Source organism: Pristis pectinata, chromosome 35, assembly GCF_009764475.1.
Source record: "Pristis pectinata isolate sPriPec2 chromosome 35, sPriPec2.1.pri, whole genome shotgun sequence".
Lineage (NCBI taxonomy): Eukaryota > Metazoa > Chordata > Chondrichthyes > Rhinopristiformes > Pristidae > Pristis > Pristis pectinata.
In genome coordinates this window covers 15,351,926-15,369,060 of record NC_067439.1, presented here as the reverse complement: position 1 = coordinate 15,369,060, position 17,135 = coordinate 15,351,926, and the positions used below count along the sequence as shown (strand labels likewise).

Sequence of the window (17,135 nt, the reverse complement as noted above, 5' to 3'; positions counted from 1 at the left end):
CAGGATCTTACATGGGACGATGATGCAGTCTCGACACCACAAACCATACGAACCATGCCTGGTCCAACTCATGGTCTTGCATTCAATGTTCAACCTGGGTTTGGACTCTGCGGCTTCTGCAGTACTAACAAATATCTGCAGGTGGCAATGGTGAGTCATTGCGACCCGCCCAGCAGCGCCATCAGCAGGTGGATCATCCAACTACAGCCTGAAGTCACCTGATCCTCTTCCACTGAGGACCAACTCACGGGTCCCCTAGTTGAAGTGCTAGAACAGCCGAGAGGGACTGAATGGCCAGCTCATATGTTTAAATAAAAAGGGATGGAAAAAGCCTTTGGAAATGAATAAAACTGCAGATGCTGGAAATCTGAAATAAAACCAGAAAAACACAACAGGTCGGGCAGCATCTGTGGAGGAATGAACAGTTCGTGTTTCAGGTCTATGAGCTGCTCATTATTTCCAGCGTGACTTTTATTTTAACCCCTTAAAGGTATTTCCTCGGTGTTTTAAGTCCAATCAAGACCATTTGAAGTGTAGGGCAACAAACTGTCTGCTGGAGGAACCCAGCAGGTCGAGCAGCCTCTGTGGGGGTGAAGGAATTGCCGATGTTTTGGATCGAAACCCTGCATCAGGCTTTGAGGAGACGGTCTTCAGAAACTACGCACAGAAACTGTGGAATTTTGGTCAGTGGTGACCCCCAGTTGTTGATGATGAGTTGTTGGCAGATGGTCAGACTCTCCCCTGGACAGGGTGGGGAAGGTGGTCAATAACACAAGGTGTGTCAGACCAAGGCCAGAGAGAAGGAGGTAGATGGAACCAGAGGACAGAAATGAACAGTGCCAGGATGGTGAGGTACTGGTGGGAACGTCGAATTCAGTGCTGCGTCAGGAAGGCTGTACCGTGCTGAGTCAGAAGATGAGGTGCTGTTCCTTGAGCTTACTGTGGGCCACATTGGAACAGTGCAGGAGGCCACAGATGGGTGAGTCAGAGTGCAAGTGCGATGGAGAACCTAAGTGGCTAGCAGCAGAAAGTTCAGGGTCATGCTTGCAGACTGAACGGAGATTCTGCAGTGAGGTCGCCCAATCTGTATTTCATTTTGCCAAGCTGGAGGACACCAATATTGTGAGCATTGAATGCAAGACAGTGAACTGTACCAGAGTGAGGAGCAGCAATGAGTGACCAATGTATGTGTCACTATGACTGTATGTGTGTGTGTCTCTCTCTCTCTCACGGTGACTCTGTGTGTGTGTGTGTCTCTCTCTCTCACGGTGACTCTGTGTGTGTGTGTCTCTCTCTCTCATGGTGACTGTGTGTGTGTGTCTCTCTCTCTCACGGTGACTCTGTGTGTGTGTGTGTCTCTCTCACGGTGACTGTGTGTGTGTGTCTCTCACGGTGACTGTGTGTGTGTGTGTCTCTCTCTCTCACGGTGACTCTGTGTGTGTGTCTCTCTCTCTCACGGTGACTGTGTGTGTGTGTGTCTCTCTCACGGTGACTCTGTGTGTGTGTGTCTCTCTCTCTCACGGTGACTCTGTGTGTGTGTGTCTCTCTCTCTCACGGTGACTGTGTGTGTGTGTCTCTCTCTCTCTCACGGTGACTCTGTGTGTGTGTGTCTCTCTCTCTCTCACGGTGACTCTGTGTGTGTGTGTCTCTCTCTCTCACGGTGACTCTGTGTGTGTGTGTGTGTGTGTGGGTCTGCCTGTCACCATGACTGCGTGTGTGTCTGAGTGTGTGTCATAGAGTTATACAGCACAGAAACAGGCCCTTCAGCCCAACTGGTCCATGCTGACCAAGATGCCTCATCCAAGCTAGTTCCATCTGCCAGCATTTGGCCCATAACCTTCTCAACCTTTCCAAATCACATACCTGTCCAACTGTCTTTTAAAAGTTGTTATTGTACCTGCCTCAACCACTTCCTCTGGCAGCTCGTTCCACACAGATACCACCCTTTGCGTCAAAAAAAAGTTGCCCCTCAAGTTCCTATTAAATCTTTCCCCTCTCACCTTAAACCTGTGTCCTCTAGTTCTTGATTCCCCAACCCTGGGAAAAAGACTGGGTGCATTCACCTATGCCCCTCAGGATCTTATATACGTCTATCAGATCACCTCTCAGTCTCCTACGCTCCAAGGAAAGAAGTCCCAGCCTGTCCAACCTCTCCCTGTAACTCAGTCCCTCAAGTCCTGGCAACATCCGTGTAAATCTTTTCTGCACTGTTTCTAGTTTAATAACATCTTTCCTATTAATACAATACTCCAAGTGTGGCCTCACCAGTGTCCTGTACAACCGCACCATGACCTCCCAACTTCTATATTCAGTGCCCTGACTGATGAAGGCCAGCCTGCCAAACGCCTTCACCACCCTGTCTGCCTGTGTCATTGTGACTGTTGTGTGTCTCTGTCTGTCACTGTGACTGTGTGTGTGTGTGTCACTGTGTTTGTGTAACTGTGTATGTGTCTGAGTTTGTGTCTAAATTTGTTGGTTTGTGTGTTTGTCTGCCTGTGTGTGTGTGTTTTTAACTATAAACCTCCTGCTTACATTTTAATCTCAGAGACAATATTTCCCTCTTTCCTGAGGCTGACACCCTCAAAAACCACTGACCTTCGCAGCGTCAGACCTGGGATTCCTGCAGATCCACAGATTAACCTGAGGAGGGGTCCAGGGCAAGGATTGTAAATCAAAGCCCACCCTGCTGGCATCCACTGTCAGCGTATGTGTGTTAGTGCCAGTGAGGGACCTGACCAGTCCGGGCTGGTGTCTGGGGCCTGTTGGTATTGTGGAGATATGGGCGGGGTGGAGAACTGGTTCCTTCCATGGGGTGTTCAGCTGTGGCCTCCACATTGTTCTGCTATGGTCAGGTACACCCGGTGATACTTCACTCATCTCATAGAGCCACATACCCTCTTAAAGGTCCACACCTGGGAGGCTACCGACCCTGGAACTGGACATGTTCCAGCTGCCTGACTCAACACTGCACAGGGGCAGTGGGTGATTGAAGTGGCAAATAGCACACGAGAGGGTTCAAGTTTACGGACAGGGATGTCCAACTGCAATCGTACAGGACCGCGGTGTGGGCTCTATCTGAGGACAGACATTCTTTCTGTGGAGGGAGTTCAGTGAAGGTTCATCAGTCTGACTTCTGGGACAGCAGGGCTGAGGTGTGGAGATGGACTGAGGTGATAGGACTTGTATTACCTGGAGGTTAGAAGAGTGAGGGGACCTCGCTGAAACGTATAAAGTCCTGATGGTACAGGAGGGACTAGATACAGGAAGGAAGTTCCTGGTGGTGCATGTGTCCCGGACCAGGGGTTACTGTGGCAGGATACAGGGGAGGTCATTGGGACTGGGATGAGGAGACATTCCTTTACCCAGAGGGTGGAGAACCTGGGGAATTCTCCCCCACAGAGGCAGCTGAGGTCAAATTACATTTTCTAAAAAATCTCATAACTCCAGGTGATCTTTCCAGAGCCCTCAGTAACATTGGAAAGGGAGCTAGATAAACACTTGAAGGACTTTGTTTAAAAAAAAGGCAGTGGGACTATAAGGTTGGACAAACATGGGTAGTTTTCTCTGGAGCGTAGGAGGCTGAGGGGAGACATGATAGAAGTTTATAAAATTATGAATGGCAGAGATAGGGTAGGCAGTTAGAATCTTTTTCCCAGGGTAGAAATGTCAAGTACTACAGGGCATGCATTTAAGGAGATGTGTGGGTCAGGTATTGTTACACAGAGTGATGGGTGCCTAGAACAGGCTGAGAGGGCTGGAGGTAGAGACAGATACGATAGAGATGTTCAAGAGGCTGTTCGATGGGCAGGCAGAAGGGATTTAGTTTAATTTGGCATCGTGTTCAGCACAGACATTGTGGGCCGAAGGGTCTGTTCCTGTGCTATACTGTTCCACATTCTGTGTTGAAAAGTAATTCAAGGAGCTAGCCAAAGGACGAGGGGCCAAAGGGCCTCCTCTTGTCATTGCCACAAAACACTCTCCTCATTGCCTGGTGCTTTGAGCATCGTGCAACCAGCGGCCACCCTGGGCTTTGCTCCAATGGATGCCCACAGAGGACAGGGACGGCGAAGGACCAGGAGATCTGGACTCCCCCCACGCAGGGGGTGGGGGGCTCCCGCCATGTGACACCGCTGGCCTTTCAGAAGCCGGGGGGGGGGGGGGGGGGGGGGGGGGGGGGGGGAACGTCCCCGGTACGGGGAGACGCCGGCTGCTGGTTACCTGGGAGTGCGGCGTGGCTGCCTCAGTGTGGCCGAGCCAGAATTCGTCAGAGACTGGAGATCTGATGTAGCAGCTCGAAGATGATTCGCTGGTTACTATGGTGATGTGTTTCGGGAGCATCTCCTTCCTGCTGTTGGGTGACGACTCGCTGTCTGTGTGCGTCTAAAAGGCAAACAGACACCGTCGGAGAGGCAGCTGCAGGCCTCGGGCCTCAACACTTGGACACATGCCCCACATTTCCACCGGCCTCTCCCAGTGACCCCCCCCCCCTCGTCCTCCTCCATTCCCCACGCTCCACTCTCACCTCCATCAGCCTCCCTCTCTATCCCTCCTCCAGTCCTCAGCCCTTCCTCTCCCCCTCGCGCTCACACTCCCCCGCGGTCCCTCTCCCCTCCTCCCGCTCCCTCCCCCTCTCCTGCCTCGCGCTCCCCCTCCCCTCTCACTCCCCCTCCCCTCTCACTCCCCTCCCCCTCGTGCTCCCCCTCCCCCTCCCGCTCCCTCTCCTGCCTCGCGCTCCCCCTCCCCTCTCACTCTCCCTCCCCTCTCACTCCCCTCCCCCTCCCCCTCCCGCACCCTCTCCCCCCTCCCCCTCCCGCTCCCTCTCCTGCCTCGTGCTCCCCCTCCCCTCTCACTCCCCCCTCACTCACACTCCCCTCCCGCTCCCTCTCCCCTCCTCCTGCTCCCTCTCCCTCTCCTGCCTCTCACTCCCCCTCCCCTCTCACTCCCCTCCCCCTCGTGCTCCCTCTCCCCCCTTGCGCTCCCTCTCCCCCTCGCACTCCCCCGCGGTCCCTCTACCCTCCTCCCGCTCCCTCTCCCTCTCCTGCCTCGTGCTCCCCCTCCCCTCTCACTCCCCTCCCCCTCTCACTCCGTCTCCCGCCTCGTGCTCCCCCCATGACCTGTCCCTCACTTCAGTGGCTCAAGCAACGGGAACTGACGGCCCATCCAGGGAGAGCAGGGCTGACGTGTGACCTGAGTCCACCCCTCCTGCTCTCCTGAACCTTTGCTGCATTAGCACACCTCAGATTTAAAAGTAACCGTTGACGGGAGAGTCTGGAACTCTCCCCCCTCCATGTGCAGAAATATTTCTTAACCAAAAGCCTAAAGTCTGATTTCGTCCCCCAGTCCCAGCCTCTGATATCAGCAGGCACCTTCCCCAACATTTGGAGAACTTTCTCCAAGTTCCCCCTATTTCCAACTCTTCGACTGCGGGAGCCATCGTGCTCTGAAGTAACTGGCCACGTCCATATTTCACATAATCTTATGACACAGGCCACTTGGCCCATCAATTTCATGCCGACTCACAGACCATTCCCACTCCTGCCACTAATTTTCCCCATAACTATTCTCCTCAAATTCCCCCCAACTCCCCCCACATTCCACCCCTCACCTACACACCAGGGGCAATTAACCCACCATACTGCATGTCTTTGGGATGTGGGACGAAACCGGAGCGCCCATGGGAAACCCACGCGGTCACACGGAGAACGTGCAAACTCCACACAGAGAGCAGGGGTCAGGATTGAACCCGGGTCTCTGGAGCTGTGAGGCAGCAGCACCACCCGCTGCCCCACCGTGCAGTCAGTGTCCTCCCCACAGGCAGGAAATCTAAAGCACCAGTTCTGAAAGGTCTTTGGCCTGAACGTGGTTTCTCCCTCCGCAGATGCTGCCTGACCTGCCAAGTGTTTCCAACGTTGCGTTTCCATCCCTCCCTGCAAGAGTTGGTGCGGATGTGTCCCATCCCCACTCCCACGGCAGGGGGTGACGTTCCCAGTCCCGGTTCGGCTCCTCACTCTCCTCCCGATACTGCCCCAGTCCACGTTGGGACCCCGCCTCCCTGCTGTGCCGGTGGACAACCAAAGAGTTTGTGAACCTGCATCTCCCCGATGCCCATCACTTGCCACTCCCCCTCCCACACCATCACTGATACGTCAGTCCTCGGCCTCCTCCACTGCCGGGAGAATTCCAGGCGCAAACTGGAAGAACAGCACCTTATTTTCCGTCTTGGAACCTTGCAGCCTAACGGTATGAACATTGAATTCTCTCACTTCAGGTAACCTCCCCCCCCCCCCCACCCCCACACCCCACCACACTTCTTCTCTTCCCTTTCCTATCCTCCTTTATGCCCTCTCTCTCCCTGCCTTTGACCCCTCCCCCTGTGGATCTGCGCTCCCCTCCTCCCCCGCACCTGCCCATCACTATCTCTTACCTGCATCTACCTATCACCACCCTGTGCCCACCCCGCCTCCCCTCTATTGTCCACCTATCACTGCTCTGCTTTTCCCTCCTATATACTGGGCTTCCCCTTTTCCTATCTTCAGTCCTGAAGAAGGGTCCTGACCCGAAACGTTGACCGCCTGCTTTTCTCCAGGGATGCTGCCTGGCCTGCTGAGTTCCTCCAGCATCGTCGTGTTTTTCATCTGGATTCCAGCATCTACGGTCCTTTGTTTCTCTAGTTTGTGCGAGAAGTTGGCTCTAATGGCATGGGTTCAAATCCCACCCCCAGCCCCTGCTCGAGAACTCAAATTCCACGTGAACGTGTCTGGAGAAATGCAAATTCAGTGCTGGGTTCAAAACACAAAGCGCATCAAGGAGGAAGGTCCCCTGCGGGAAGAGGGACCCGCTGACCTTACCTGTTGTGGGCCTACAGGTGACTGCAGCCGTTGCTTTAACGTGCCCCAAGGCGCGTTAACAAGCCTCTCGCTTGGTTTCAAGCCGCCACCAGGGGTTCAGGGAGACCAGCGTCAGCGTGGGGGACCCGAGGACGGGCAGAGGCGGCTTCCCAGTGACGCCCACATGCTGAGAGAAAATAGCAAAACACCACAGCAGAGGCCAGCCTGCGGTCGGCAGCCGTTACTTACGGCAGTCACGTCCTCCGCAGCGTCAGCTTCACCCTGACTCGGGGAGGAGGAGGTCAGAGACCCTGCGGGAAGGATGGAGAGGTGAGTGGGTGAGGCTGCAGCATGTCAGACACATAGTTACTCTACACCGGGAGCCCAGGGTCCAAGCCAGAGTGACAGCGAGCCGGGCACGGGTTACAGACTTGGAAGTAGTCTACGGGATCCAGTGGGAAATACAAGTAGCAGATACCCGGAGCGAGTGACAGGCTGGAGGTGCTTGTGGGCTTCGTACATGGAATGGCCAATTTCCAAGAAGGATTTATAGCTGGAATTTATTTGAGGATTTGGAAGAGCACCAACGGAAACTGGGGTCACTGCTCTGAAACATGAACTCTGCTTCCCTCTCTACAGATGCCGCCTGACCTGTTGAGTGTTTCCAGCATTTTCTGATTTTACAACAGAAATCTTGAAGGGTGGAGAATAATCAAGGGAGTTGGCGGGTTTATATATGCACAATATATATCTGCGAGTGAATATTGGTTGGAAACTAATCCAGGGGTTTACACATCGAATAACAGATATCAGGAGCTACAGGCTGGTATCTAACTGAAGGGTTCTGGGGTTTATATATAGAATAACAAATATCTAGGAGTGAGTTACAGGCTGGGATATAACCGAGGAGTTGGGGGGGTGAGGATTTATATGTAGAGTAACATCCGCAGGAGTGAGTTACAGGCTGGAAAGCTATTGAGGGGTATGGGGGGCTTATATATAGAATGACACATCCCCAAGAGTGAGTTACAGGTTGGAATATAACCGAGGGGTTCAGGGGGGTTGTGCGGGGAGTAACATCGGGTGGCGTACGAAGCGTGTCTGCTCCGGATCATTATTCTCTATTGTCTCAGCGATATTTGGGCTGCCTGGAGTGCAGCCTAATTCTCGCTGACTGCCTAAGGTCTCCTGAGGGATGGTGACTTGGCTCAGGCCAGTGTTGGGGACTCTACACCACAGCCACTCCTGCAGAGACGAGAGAAAGCTGTGTCGTTAGTGGGCACGCGGAGGCTGTTGGACAATTGTGGGCAGCAAATGGTTCTTGCAATGTAACAGGACAGAGACCTCTCCCCTACACACCCTGCCCTGAGGATGTGGATTGTCAGGTTTTCAAACAAGGCATCTTTGTCGCATTATAAGGGAGAGCGATATCAGGTCCAACTAGATTACCCTTCTCTTTCTGATGGAATTGATTGTATTGGAAGCAACAATTGATGCAGTCACTGAGGGAGTGGTGTTAGAACATAGAACAGTACTGCACAGGAACAGGCCCTTCGGCCCACAGCGCTGTGCCGAACTACTTGAACTAATTAAACGCCTAACTAAACTAATCCCTTCTGCCTACACAGTGTCCGTATCCCTCCATTCTCTGCACATTCATGTGTCTCTTAAACCCCTCTATCGTATCTGCCTCCACCCCCACCCCAGGCAGCACATTCCAGGCACCCACCGCTTTGTGTTGTAAATAAACGCTTGCCCCACACATCTCCTTTGAACTTACCCATTCTCATCTTAAATGCATGGCCTCTGGTATTTGACATTTTGACCCTCGTGAAAAGATACCGGCTGTCTGCCTATGCATTTCGTAATCTTATAAACCTCTATCAGGTCTCCCCTCAGCCTCCACCGCTCCAGAGAGAACAACCCAAGTTTGTCCCACCTCTCCTTATAGCACATGCCCTCTAATCCAGACAGCATCCTGGTGAACCTCTTCCATGCCCTGTCCTTCGTCACCTCCACAAAAAAACTCAATCAAGTCGGTAAGACGTGACCTGCCCCACACAAAGCCGTGCTGCCTGTCCCTAATTAGGTCATGGTTTTCCAGATGCTCATAAATCCTATCCCTAAGAATCCTCTCCAATAGCTTCCCTACCACTGATGTGAGATTCACCAGTCTATAGTTTCCAGGATTATCCCTATTTCTTTTCTTGGACATCAGAACAATAGTAGTTACTTGCCAGCCCTCTGGGACCTCACCTGTAGCTAGAGAGAACACAAAGATCTTGGTCAAGGCCCTAGCAATCTCATCTCTTGTCTTTCTCCATAATGTGGGGTACATCCCATCAGTCCCTGGGGACATCCACCTTAATGTTCTTTAAGAGACCCAACACTACCTCTTTCTTTACCTCAAAATGCCCTAGCATATTAGCACACTCCACACTGATCTCACTAACCTCCACTTCCTTCTCCTTGGTAAACACTAACATAAAGTACTCATTTAGGACCTCACCCACATCCTCCGCCTCCAAGCACGTGTTCCCTCCTTTATCCTTGAGTGGTCCTTCCCTCTCCCTAGTTATTCTCGTGCTTTTGATGTATTTATAGAATGCATTGGGATTCTTATTAATCCTTCTGGGCAAGGATTTTTCGTGGCCCGTCCTGGTTCTTGTAATTCCCTTCCTGCGTGTTTTTCTAGCTTCTTTATAATTCTCAAGGGTTCTGTTTGATTTTAGCTTCCTAAACCTTACATACGCTTCCTTTCTCTTCTTGACTAAATTCACCGCCTCTCTCGAAATCCAAGGTCCCTTCACCTTGCCATCCTTGTCCTTCCTTCTGACTGGAACATCCCTGTCCTGTACTCTGTGCAGCTGGACTTTGAACACCCTCCACGTGTCAGATGTGGACTTGCCCAAAAACAGCTGTTCCCAATTAACTCTCTCTAGTTCCTGCCTAATGCTCCCGTAACTTGCCCTGCTCCAATTTAATACTCTCCTGCAAGGTCCATACTTATCCTTATTTGCAGCTATCTTAAAAGTTAAGGGGTTGTGGTCACTCTTCCCTAAATGTTCTCCCACTGAAAGGTCAGTCACGTGGCCAGGCTCATTTCCCAACACCAGGTCCAGTATGGCCCCTCCTCTTGTTGGACCATCTAAGAAACCCTCCTGGATGCACCTAACAAATTCTGGTGCATCTGAACCTCTTGCACTAAGGAGGTCCCAGTCTATACTGGGGAAGTTGAAGTCACTCATGACAACAACCCCATTGTTTTCACACCTTTCCCTAATCTGCCTGCGTATCTGTTCCTCAATATCCCGGTGGCCATTGACCAGAAGGATTGACCACACAGATTTCAAGTGGTTCAGGGTCTCTGGAACAGGAGCCCAACTTTGTCTGATGTTTCCCATTTAACCAGTGCAGGTTCCAAGCAGATATCACTCCAGGTGAGGTCACACAATGGTGCCAGTTCATGGAACAACCCAATTACTCCAACTGGATTTTAATCTCAGTGTCAGTCCTCAGATAACAATCTCCAATAACAATCTGCACCTGCTCTGGGAACGGTCACACCTAAAGATCTCTCGTCAGTGGTGTGACAGCGAGATCGGACTGCCTCCCCGGCGATGGGCTTCCTACCCAATGGTCCAGCAATGGGATCCTTGATCTGTGAACCATAACCTCTCTTCCTCCCCAAAAACCCCTGATGCCTTTTGTCACTAGAAATCCATCCATCTCCTCGTTAAATATATTCAGTGACCCCACAGCCCCGCGAGTGTCAGAATTCCATGCGTTCATTACCATCTGGGTGAGGAATTTTCTCCTCTTCTCACAGGGTCGTACAGCAGAGAAACAGGCCCTTCGGCCCACCATGTCCATGCCGACCTTTCTGCCCATCTATACTAATCCCATTTGCCCACATCAGAACGGTATCCTTCTATGCCTTGTCTGTTCAATTGTCGGTCTAAATGCTGTTTACACACAGTATCATAGAGTCACACAGCACGGAAACAGACCCTTCATCCCAACTCACCCACGCCGACCAAGATTCCCAAGTAAGCTAGTCCCATTTGCCCGCGTTTGGACCATATTCCTTAAACCTTTCCTATCCATGTACCTGTCCAAATGTCTTTTAAACACTGTAATTGTACCCGTCTCTACCACTTCCTCTGGCAGCTCGTTCCATATACCCACCACCCTCTGTGTAATAATTTGCCCCTCAGGTTCCCATCAAATGTTGCCCCTCTCACCCTAAACCTATGTCCTTTAATCTTAGACTCCCCTACCCTGGGGAAAAGGCAGTGACCGTCCACCTTATCTGTACCCCTCATGATTTTATATGTCACCCCTCAGTCACCTATTCTCCAGGGAAAACAGCCCCAGTGTATCCAGTCTCTCCTCATAACTCAAGCCCTCCAGTCCTGGTAACATCCTCAGGAATCTTTCCTACAGCCGGGCGACCAGAACTGTGCACACTACTCAAGTACGGTCTCACCAATGACTTGTACAGTTGGAACATGACATCCCAACTCTTGTACTCAATGCCCCGTCTGTATGGTGATTGTGTCTGACTCCACCATCTCCTTTGTCAGGGTGTTGCAGATATCAACCACTCTCTGTGTAAAAAAAACTTACCCTTTAGATCCCCAAATGTCCTACCCCGTATCCTGAGACCGCAGCCACCCTACAGGAGGGAATGGGGAATATCTTCCTTGCATCCAGTCTGTCAGAATTTCACGTGCCAGTGAAATCTCCCCTCCTAAACCTGAGTCAGTGCGGGCATTTTTCACCCAACCAGTCCTCCTACACAAGTCCAGCATCCCAGGGATGAGATCCATGAACCTTGCTGCATTTCCTCTATGTCACGCTGAGTGGTGGTCGATGGGAGGGGTAGTGTCCACCATGACATCATTAGGCATTCCGTTGGGAGTTCAACACTTCCAATTGGGCCCCGAGACTATTTCCTGCAAGGCCAGTGGGCCTTGAAGTGAATCCAATGGTCTTACCATTGGGCCTTTGGCAGTTGAAAGCAACATGACCAGGCCCCTACACATCCAGCCAGGGTGATGGATGAACCATATTTCTCACCATTTATCAGCCTAACCTGTGGACAATTGAATTGCTAGAAGCCACCATCTACTCCTCATAAAACCATGGAGACACCGAGTACAGGAACAGGCCCCTTGGCCCACTGGTACACACCCACCATTGATACCTACCTTCAGACATTTCCCCAATGGCGCTCTGAATGCTCCTCTCAAAGTTGACAGCATCAGCAGGACTCTGGAACGTGAGGCCGAACTTGTCGTCGTCCACTTTCCAGTGGTGAAAGATGGGATTCACCTTGTTGTAAACAAGGTCCCTCTTGAGCCGGCATTCCAAGATCACCTGCAGAGGAAGGAAACAGCGAGGAGAGGAGACCCGTCTAGTCAGTCCTCTCAAGCTTCAGGAGAGCTGAAGCCACGCCCTGGAACTGGGCGGATGTCCAAACCCTTCCTCGCCAAAATACACACACTGTTGGAGAAGCCTCAACTCTGGTCAACCTCTCCCTGTCTCAAGAAACTGAGGAAGAGTGAAATCTGTGGGTGCAGGGAAGAGCAGGAGGCAGATAGGGGATTGGACCCTCAGGACACTTTCCTGCCCTGCTCCCCGTTCTGCTGTTCAAGCAAGTCATGGCTGATCCATCTTCTTAACCGAAACCTGCGAAACATTTCAAACGCTTGCCCAGTGGAAGTCGAGCACTTCGCTCCGTCCGCCCCAAAAGCAAGGATCTCCCGGTGGCCAGCCACGTCAATTCCACAACCCACTCCCATACCGACATGTCTACCCACAGCCTCCTCTACTGCCACGCTGAGGCCAGACGTAGATTGGAGGAACAACACCTCATATTCCGCCTTGGTAGTCTCCAACCTGACGGCCTCAATGTCGCCTTCTCTAACTTCCCGTAGCCCGTCCTCTCTTCTCCCTCTTTTTCCTTTGACCCCCTTGTCTTCCTTCACTCCTGTGGCCCCCTTCTCTTTCCCTCCCCCGCCCTCATGACCTGCCCATCTATTCCCCATCTCCTTCCCTTTATTCCACGGTCCACTGCCGTCTCCTGCCGGATTCAGCCCTTTGCCTCTTCTACCCATCGCCTCTCAGCTTCTTACATCTCCCTCTTCCCCCACCCTCCTACCTTCCCCGTCTCACCTGGACTCACCTATCACCTGAACTCACCTATCTGCGTGCGATCCTCCCCCTCCCCCCATCTTCTTATTCTGGCTTCTGCCCTCTTCCTTTCCAGTCCTGACGAAGTGTCTCAGCCCGAAACGTCAACTGTTTATTTCCCTCCACGGATGCTGCCCGACCTCCAGCATTTTGTGTGTGTTGCTCCAGATTCCAACATCTGCAGAATCTCTTGTGTCCCCAATAGAAGTCTGTCAAGCTTGGCCGTAAAACTTTGGCACATAGGGATGGTTGGGCACAGGGTCAGTGGGGACAGGTGGAGGGATGGATGAGCCAGAGATAACGGGGATGGAGTCGTAACACGATGGTGGAATAATGGGAGACAAGAGAGGGAGGAAAGGGGGAAAGGGGCACAGAGGGTGACGGAGGATGGAGAGGCAGGGGATCGGAGAGGCGAGGGGGCACGGGGGTGATGTGGGATGGAGAGACAATAAGGCTCAAAAGAACAGCGGGCACGATCAAATGCCAGATTGGCAACCAACTACAAGCTGGTCGACTGGGTTTACCCTCACAACCAGGCCCCGGCAGGGCACACGAACGCTCTGTTCCTCCCTGCACGCTGGGAGTTGCAGGCAGCAGCTCCAACCTGGCCCAGACGGAGGTTCAGTGGCCCTGCCGGTTACCCAGGGCTGTTGCTGCCGCGCTCTCCAAAGCCGGAGGTGTGGGTGACCACGGTCACAGATCCTTCAGCTGCTTGCCTTTTTCTCGTGTGTTGGGCCACATTCTTGCCTCCGTCTGACAGTGGGGTTGGAGCCCCAGCCTGAAGTTGTGAGTGAGTTCTGAGGGAGTGCCACACTGCCACACCTCCATGAGGATGAGCTTGGGTGGGACAGGGGTTAACCCACACCCCATACAGCATCACGCAAGTGCAATATCGATCATGATTGTGGGAGCTCGCTCATTGGCCACTGCCCTTCCTACACTCCATGAAGTCTCTTATCCCACAGGTGACTGTACAGTACTGGGGGATGTCACAGGTTGTACACAGATCCCCTCTCTCATTTTATTCCAGTTTTACAAATTCCAACCCCACTCCTTTGGGTGAGGACATCTTCAAGAGGCAGTGCCTCATGAAGCTGGCATCCATCATTAAGGACCGTCACCACTCGGGGCATGAAGCGCCAGCGACCCAGGTTTAATTCCGGCCACTGTCTGTAAGGAGTTTGTACATTCTCCCCGTGTCTGCGTGGGTTTCCTCCGGGTCCTCCCGGTTTCCTCCCACATTCCAAAGACGTACGGGTTAGGAAGTTGTGGGCGTGCTATGTTGGCGCCGGAAGCGTGGAGACACTTGCGGGCTGCCCCCAGAACACTCTACGCAAAAGATGCATTTCACTGTGTGTTTCGATGTACACATGACTAATAAAGATATCTAAATCCAAATCTACTGCCATCAAGGAGGAGGTACAGGAGCCTGAAGATCCACACTCAACAATTTAGGAACAGCTTCTTCCCCTCCGCCATCAGATTTCTGAACGGTCCACGAACCCATGAACACCGCCTCGTTATTCCTCTTTTGCACTATTTATTTATTTTTGTAACTTATAGTAATTTTTATGTCTTGTTGCTGCTGCAAAACAACAAATTTCATGACATATGTCAGTGAAGATAAACCTGGTTCTGATTCTGAGCACCACGCAGCCTCGACTGGTAACCGTGATGTTATCAGGCTGATGTTTCCAACGTTTAGTACAACTGGTGAATTGGGGAGTGGGCAGCTCACGACAGGGTGGGTAGGTGGGGACAGTAATCCCTGCACCACCCTGTGTTAACACCAGCCCTGCCACACTGTGACAATCCTACTAACACCAGATGTGATCCACATCTGGAAATGTCTAACTCTGCTAACTAAGGAGATTTCAAACTAGCTGCAGGTTTGATGCGATGTGGAGCTTGGATCGTTCACAGGAGTTTGTTTAGAATTACAGGGTCACTGAGTCCTAGAGGACAGAAACAGGCCCCATAGCCCATCGTGTTCATGCCCAATTTACGCTGATTCCATTTCATTCTCCCCACATTCCCGTCAACTCCCCCCAGATTCTACTCCTCACCCACACACTGGGGTCAATTAACCTACCAACCTGCATGTCTTTAGAACATGGGATGAAACTGGAACCCCTGGGGTAACCGGGTGATCACAGGGAGAAGGTGCACACTCCACACAGACGGTAGCGGAGGTTGGGAACGGACCTGGATCACTGGAGCGGTGAGACAGCAGCTCTATCACCTCTGCTCTACGTCTCTTACAATGATGCGGTACAAAGGAGCTGGAATCTCCCATTATCCATTCCCTTGGGTTGGGAGAGGGGCCACTGCAGAGAGAGGGGGAGAAAGGCTGAGGGGAGACGGGATGGTGGTCCTCCCAGAGAGACTTGTGTCACTGTTGGAAGACCAGCCCCTGGGTGACTCACCCAAAGCTGCCAGTCCTTCGTTAGAAGGAGGTAAGATTGCTGAATCTGAGGTCCAGGGAACATTGCAATGGCTGAGATGTCACCTACTCAAAGGATCAAGGACTGGGTGTGGTGCTGTGGAACTGCAGCACCAGGTGCCCTCTACACCAATGTGCATCAGTACAGAGCCGGGTGTTGGTGAAGTAACTCAGTGTGACACTGAGGTTGCTCAGTGTGACTCTGTGGTGTCGACTCTACATTTGTGTAACCTTGCCTTGTTTTTCTGATGTCTGACAGATTTTTTTTAAAGAAATATTCACCGGGGGGTCCTCCGAGCGAGTTGAGAGTTGTCTGATCAGCGTTGTCTCCGGAGACTGGAGGGCGGCGGGGAGGAAGCTCTGCCTCAGCCAGCAGGCAGACCCAGCTTGGGCAGCCCTCCCTGCCACGCCACCCCACCTCTTTACACTTTGGGGGGTATTCCAGGCTGGCATTGGGCTGGTTTCTGTGAGCTGGCCCCCGCGGTCTGGATGAGAGGTGACATCTTTGGCTCCTTCTCCTTGGGCAGAGGGCAGTCTGCATAGGGCTTCCTGAGGGAGCGGGCAGTGGGAGTTGGTACCACGGGGCTCCAACACAGAACACCCCAACCCAGGCACGAAATGTCCGCTACTCCCGTCCCACACCTCCAGCTCCCCCAGGAGCTCACACTGCATGCCAGACCCAAGGGGGAATCCCTTGTACACCAGACCATAGACCCCAGTCAGGGCTCCTTGCACAGCAGCAGAATGTGTTGTAACACCACCCACACCTTCTGCTGAAGCATGGATCCTGCGCAGGAGGGGTTTATTCTCCTTGGTCACAGCAGGGAGAGGGGAAAATGGTGGGGGTGGGGGGCTGTGCTCTGCAGGTCTCAGAAAAGATTGGGAACACAGTGCCAAACGCAGCAAGATCTGGACAGCATCCCGACGTGGGCTGAGGAGTGGCAAGGAACAGCCACACAACTAAAGTCCAGGCAACGACCACCTCCAGGGGAGAGTCTGACCACCTGCCCTTCACACCATCAACTGGGGTTCACCACAGACCAAAACCCTCCTGGAATTCCACAGGTCAGAGGGCTGGGTGGTTTCTAGAGACCATCTCCCCAAAGGCTGATGCAGGGTCTCAACCTGAAACGTCGACAATCCCTTTCCTTCCACAGATGCTGCTCGAACCACTGAGTTCCTCCAGCGGATGCTTTGTTGCCCCTCAAAGGCTCCCCTCCCCCATCTACAGGGCACACGCCAGGAGTCTGATGAAACTGTCTCCATTTACCGGGACGAGTGTAGCTGTATCCACACGCAAGAAGCTGAACACCATCCAGGACAAAGCAACCCACCTGACCGGCACCCCATCCGCACCCCCCCCCCCCCGAACCACCCGTTTCTTTCACCTTCAGCGCCCAGTGGCTGCAGTGTGAACTGGATACACTGCCCAGGCTACTCCGACAGCACCTCCCGAACCCACAGCTTCCACCACCAGGAAGGGCAAGGGGAACACCAACCACCTGCAGGTTCCCCTCCCAGTCACACACCATCTTGACTTGGAAATACATCACCGGTCCTTCACCGTCACCAGGGGCTGGATCCCCGACAGCCCCGTGGGACACCTTCACCAGCTCACCTTCTTAACTAATCAGTGACGTGCGTTAAATGTTGACCTGCCGGCGATG

General features: G+C 52.7%; 1 protein-coding gene and 1 long non-coding RNA gene across 2 annotated transcripts in view; one reads left to right on the top strand and one right to left on the bottom strand.

The window, feature by feature from the left end:
* Window positions 1-17,135, bottom strand: part of spred3 (sprouty related EVH1 domain containing 3) — a 46,062-nt gene that overhangs the window by 4,352 nt on the left and 24,575 nt on the right. The window contains exons 3-5 of the mRNA XM_052044383.1: window positions 12,041-12,209; window positions 7,077-7,138; window positions 4,219-4,380 (exon numbers count right to left, since the gene is read on the bottom strand). Of these exons, the coding sequence (XP_051900343.1) occupies window positions 4,219-4,380; window positions 7,077-7,138; window positions 12,041-12,209 (393 nt within the window). The remainder of the gene's footprint in view (window positions 1-4,218; window positions 4,381-7,076; window positions 7,139-12,040; window positions 12,210-17,135) is intronic.
* Window positions 7,098-17,135, top strand: part of LOC127586427 (uncharacterized) — a 29,733-nt gene continuing 19,695 nt past the window's right edge. The window contains exon 1 of the long non-coding RNA XR_007958683.1: window positions 7,098-7,157. This is a non-coding gene — a long non-coding RNA (uncharacterized LOC127586427). The remainder of the gene's footprint in view (window positions 7,158-17,135) is intronic.